The 4,827-nt window shown below is 40.6% G+C and overlaps 1 protein-coding gene across 1 annotated transcript; it reads right to left on the bottom strand.

The window, feature by feature from the left end:
- Positions 1 to 2,262: 2,262 nt before the first annotated feature.
- Positions 2,263 to 3,545, bottom strand: LOC131232774 (heavy metal-associated isoprenylated plant protein 45-like). The gene is made up of 3 exons (XM_058229249.1): positions 3,306 to 3,545; positions 2,745 to 2,820; positions 2,263 to 2,666 (listed from the first exon to the last, which is right to left on the bottom strand). Exons 1-3 carry the CDS (start codon positions 3,348 to 3,350, stop codon positions 2,344 to 2,346), a joined length of 444 nt encoding a protein of 147 aa, XP_058085232.1. The 5' UTR covers positions 3,351 to 3,545; the 3' UTR covers positions 2,263 to 2,343.
- Between the last annotated feature and the right edge of the window lie 1,282 nt (positions 3,546 to 4,827).

Below are 4,827 nucleotides of genomic sequence, written 5' to 3'. Positions count from 1 at the left end.
GTAGATTGAGGTAGTAGTCCTGTTATCAAGTTCATCACACTTTTTATCCGCCTATATAGTGTTACACCGAATTAGGAAACAAAATACGCATTTCCATAAAATCACACAATTTTGTTGATAGGACCTTTGATAGGATCGGCATCCATTGAGGTATGTCGATGTGGTCGGAAGAATGTTCCAAAAACTGTCCAGCGAGAATAGGAGAAAAAAAAAGGATTTTCTCGATATGATCAAGTGGTTTGTCGATGGGATCGATAGACGATCGATGGAATCGAGTGGTCTATTGATGGCATCGATAGACCTTTGTTCCAGTCAGATTGAAGACATTCGACAATAATAAACTCTAATACATAATTATGATTAACTAAACTAAGATATATTTTGTTATTAAAGATAAGAAATTCTAATAGATAACTAAGACTAACTAAAACAAGGTGAATTCATTTTCAGGAATCGACCAAACAGGCCTTAAAAGAGTCTTGTCAAATTAACATTTCCTGCCTCCCATAAGATTCATGCCTATGGAGGGCACGTGGGAGATAATTCATCCATCATATTTATTCCCACAAGCTTTCAGAGAGTACCTATCATCAACTAGGGAAAAAAAAAGCATGAGATTCTTGAAAGCTGCTTGGGAAGGCTCTTGCTCTTATCTACTCAAGAAGAGAGTCCATTTCAAAATATCTGCCAATATGCACCGTATTGATAAACGATCGAGTGAGCTAAGTGTATGGAAACATTTCCATGCACTTAGTTGAGTTTGGATTCGTTGGCATCCACGTTACTGATCTGGACCCTTAATTAGATTCATTTGACTCTTTATACGTAAGTCATGAGAATTTCGTACTAATCTGATTATTCAAGCCAGTGGGACGCAAAGATAGATGGACGATATCATTTGCTGACAATACGTCTAGCTAAGATGTTTACTGACATGGATTGCTGTGGTTTTTGCTTGATATTGAACAAAGATGAGTCCAAATGCAGCTAGGTAATGGAAAGGTTTCTGTACACTGAGCCCAGTAAAAAATCTATCTGGAAATGGTAGTATGGGGTCGACCTCATGGGAACTTCCCATGAGGTCGAGTTGTGTGGGCTCCACTGTGATGTGTGTCGAACATTTACCCCATCAGTCAGATGCACCATTCCATAGTGGGTCACAGGCTAAAAATCAAATCAACATATGACTTGGGTGGGCCACACCACATACAACAGTTGAGAATGGTACCCTCCCATTAAAATATTCATAATCATTTATTGGACCCACTGAGATGTGGTTCACAAATCCAGACCTTCCATTGTATGTGTCCCACTTGGATAAGGGGTCAGACTAAGTTTCAGCCACATCCAAAACTCAGGTGAGCCCCACCAAGTACTTTTATATATTTTAGACATGTCTTCACATGGTTTTAGATGGTATGACCCGTCTGAGTTCCATATATATTTCTGATTTTTAGGATATCCCATAAAATATAGGGGACCCATAAAATGCACAGTGTTGATGTTAGACACACATCACAGTGGGCCCAAACAAGTCGACCTCGTAATACGGCCATTTTCCATTTAAATGTTACAAAGTTCCTTAAATGCTGCACATGTGCTCAATACAGTGTGTGGGGCACGTGATGTATGCACAACATGCAGTATGGTCATCCTGAGCATATCACCTCGTGCTCTCCGTGGTGTCCAAAAATCAAGTGGGCCACACCACTGGGAACAGTTGAAACGGAGATGCCACCCATTAAAAAAAACACTTCCATATTGTGTATGGGGCCACCATGTCTTGTCTATACCCTTCAATTCATTAGAAGATTACCCCACCATAATGATTGGACACTCCAAAAATCAGGTCATTTCAAAACTCAGGTGGGTGCACCACTCGATTCTAGAGGGTTTTATGTGCCGAGGAGAAGAACACAAGGGGCCCCACATGATGGACAGATTGGATGCCATTCCAATATCACAATGGGCCAAAATCCCATTATAGATGATCTTCACCAGCTTTGCTCCATAGTAGATCAGGACTAGTACTTTCTTAGTTTTCTTCTATTCTTTCCACCTTTCATATATGGCTTGATATTCATGTACTGTAAATTTAATTTAATTTGAAAATTCCAACAGAAATTTCTACTATAATCAATACAATCCAGAAGCAATCTCCTCGGCTTCCTTCATTTGCCATTGGCATAAGAAAGTCGAAGCAACCCTTCACCACCCTTTAAGCAATCACTTACGGTTTTTTTTTTTTTTTTAAAATCAACATATAGAATTACTTATATTTTTAATGACTTCATTAGGGTATTATACTAACGGTTGGAGACCATCGGTAATGAGTGTATCCCTTCACATGATGACACATGCATGAACATTTTCGTCACTGAAAAGCGCTGCGGTGTGATCATCAACAATAGTAGAATACGCCGGGTCAGGGAAGTATCCTTGCACCACTGAATTGTATCCATGCCTGTAGTAATTATACGTAGAGGTGTACGTCGAGTCCTCGAGGTACTGAATTGCGTACGGATGATATTCCCCGTCGTAAGGGTACGGCCAGAACTCCGCCTTTCTACCTGTACGTCTCACCGCCTTGAGAACCTTCCGTTGATCGACATAGCCGGTCACCGTCACCTTTTGTTTCTCAATATCAATGTCCACAGTATCAACTCCTGCTAAAATTAAAAATGTTTAATAGCACATTTCAAACCACATTCAAGGTCACATGATCAAGAAAGGGAAGCTCTTACCTTCTAGCTTAGAGATGGCTTTTCTTATCCTTTTTTCACATCCTTCACAGTCCATATGAACTCCAAGTTCAACAATCTACTCAAGAACAAGAAATAAATGTCAATACTTAGAATCAAGGTCATGGGCTTTGATTATTACTCAAGTTTATAAAAATAATGGCTTTTAAGTAAGAATGGTCCACCCCAGTATCGAATCCAACATGTATTTCAAAATGGGTCTCTAGAAATATCAAATAACGGGCGACACAACACGAATATCAGGCCATATTTCTAGTAGGAAAAAGATTGCTTGCACCAAGAGCTGGTCGGCCCATCTCTCACCGTCTTTCAATGGCGATCCGGCGGACATGTATTTCAAAATGGGTATCTAGAAAAACCAATTTCAAACATGTTTTGGAATTCCCATATGCCGTGTCTCGACGGTGGGAGAAGGGAGACAGGCATGGACCAAAATCAGGCCCTTTAATCAATGGTCTTATTAGAACCTAATAATAAAAAGCCATATAAACATTAAACAGCTACAAAGTAGTACAAAACATTCATATGCCTAATGCTACTTACAGACATGGCATTAAACATTGTTCTGTGACCAAAACACCGAAACATTGAGATGTGTATGCTTGGAGAATTCGAACGGTTATATAGAAGAAGAGATGGGAGGGGATAGGAAAAGTACAAATCCGATTTTCGCTTTTCTCTCTTGAATTTATCCACACTACCTTTCTCAAAAAGCTACTTTGTTTCTTGTTGTGCAAGAAGGTTCATCCATGGGTCTATTTAACGTGAGCAGAGTGGCTACCAAGCCTAACGTACGCATACCTGGGAACTTACTACGAAAACTACTATAAGATTTTGAAGGATTCAAGTCGTTTTGTTTGCATACATGGGCATAAAAGAAGCTTACTAGGAAAGAGTAGGGTGTTCCACAAGGTTATTTGAAACTGCGATCTTAGGTAATCTACATCATGTATGAGGCCTGAGACCTGTCATCTGAACCGTTCGTTTGATGGGTCCAGTTGTAGATGGGTTGATGTAAATGATACTAATGGGATTCTGACCAGATGATCATTTCAATTGGGGTGTGCTCACATGGTACCTAGCTATTGTGGGGATCATGCTGTGAATGTATGAGTCCAACCTGTCCAATAGGTGGGCCCCACCATGATAGTTAGACGCATCAGTAATCAGACTAATCTGATGATCAGATGGGCCACACTTACCCAGAACCTCCAAATTTCAGTGGTATGGCCTACCTAATGATTGGATAGGCCTGATTTTTGGGGTCCACCTATTGGATGGTTGGATGTTATATACACACCAGGTGGACCCTAAAACTTGAATTTGAAGGGTTTTGGGGTTTGTGTATGTTTTCAATGGTGCAGCCAGCCTCATGACTGGATTATCCTTTTTTTTTTTCATGTAGAGTGCAGATCACAGCGGGCAAACTTGTTGGATGGGGCTGGATGTCATGCATGAACTACGTGGGCCCCACAATAGCTCAGTACCATAACTATTACCAAATGGGTGTCACCCTTATAATGGATGGTTGACATATGATATCCAGGTAGTTTGAACTAGGTATTGTATCTGCATGTAGTGTACAGTCTTCTATACTTCAATTTTATGTGTGCGACCCGAACCAACGGTCAGATTGTCAGCATCGTGACTGCTTTGTGGTTTGACTACGATGGGGCCCACCATTGCCAGATGAACGGGTAATACAGATTTGGGCAGGTCACAATTTGGTGGGTGTCCATGTGGATCACCTATTAATATTTCAGTTACGCTCATGATTAGACTTTTACCATATATGCCTAATATCAAAATCAGATACCAAATTCAGTTATTTTAGTGATAGAGATGTGCATCCGTTTACTAATAAGATTCCCAAGTACATTTCCCTCACATGCACTTTGTAAGTGCAGTCACGGTACATGCAGAAACGTGACATACACGTGTGACATCGGAGCTGTTCATCTGGAAACCCCCACTCTGTACATGACACGTCCTGAAAATCAGGCTGATCCGATCATCAAGTGGCCCACATGTGTTACATCAAATTTGGGCCGTTGGTCAGTTTTTC

This window comes from Magnolia sinica, chromosome 18 (assembly GCF_029962835.1).
Source record: "Magnolia sinica isolate HGM2019 chromosome 18, MsV1, whole genome shotgun sequence".
Taxonomy (NCBI): Eukaryota; Viridiplantae; Streptophyta; class Magnoliopsida; order Magnoliales; family Magnoliaceae; genus Magnolia; species Magnolia sinica.
Note: the sequence above shows the minus strand (reverse complement) of the source record. Positions and strands in the feature narration are given on the sequence as shown.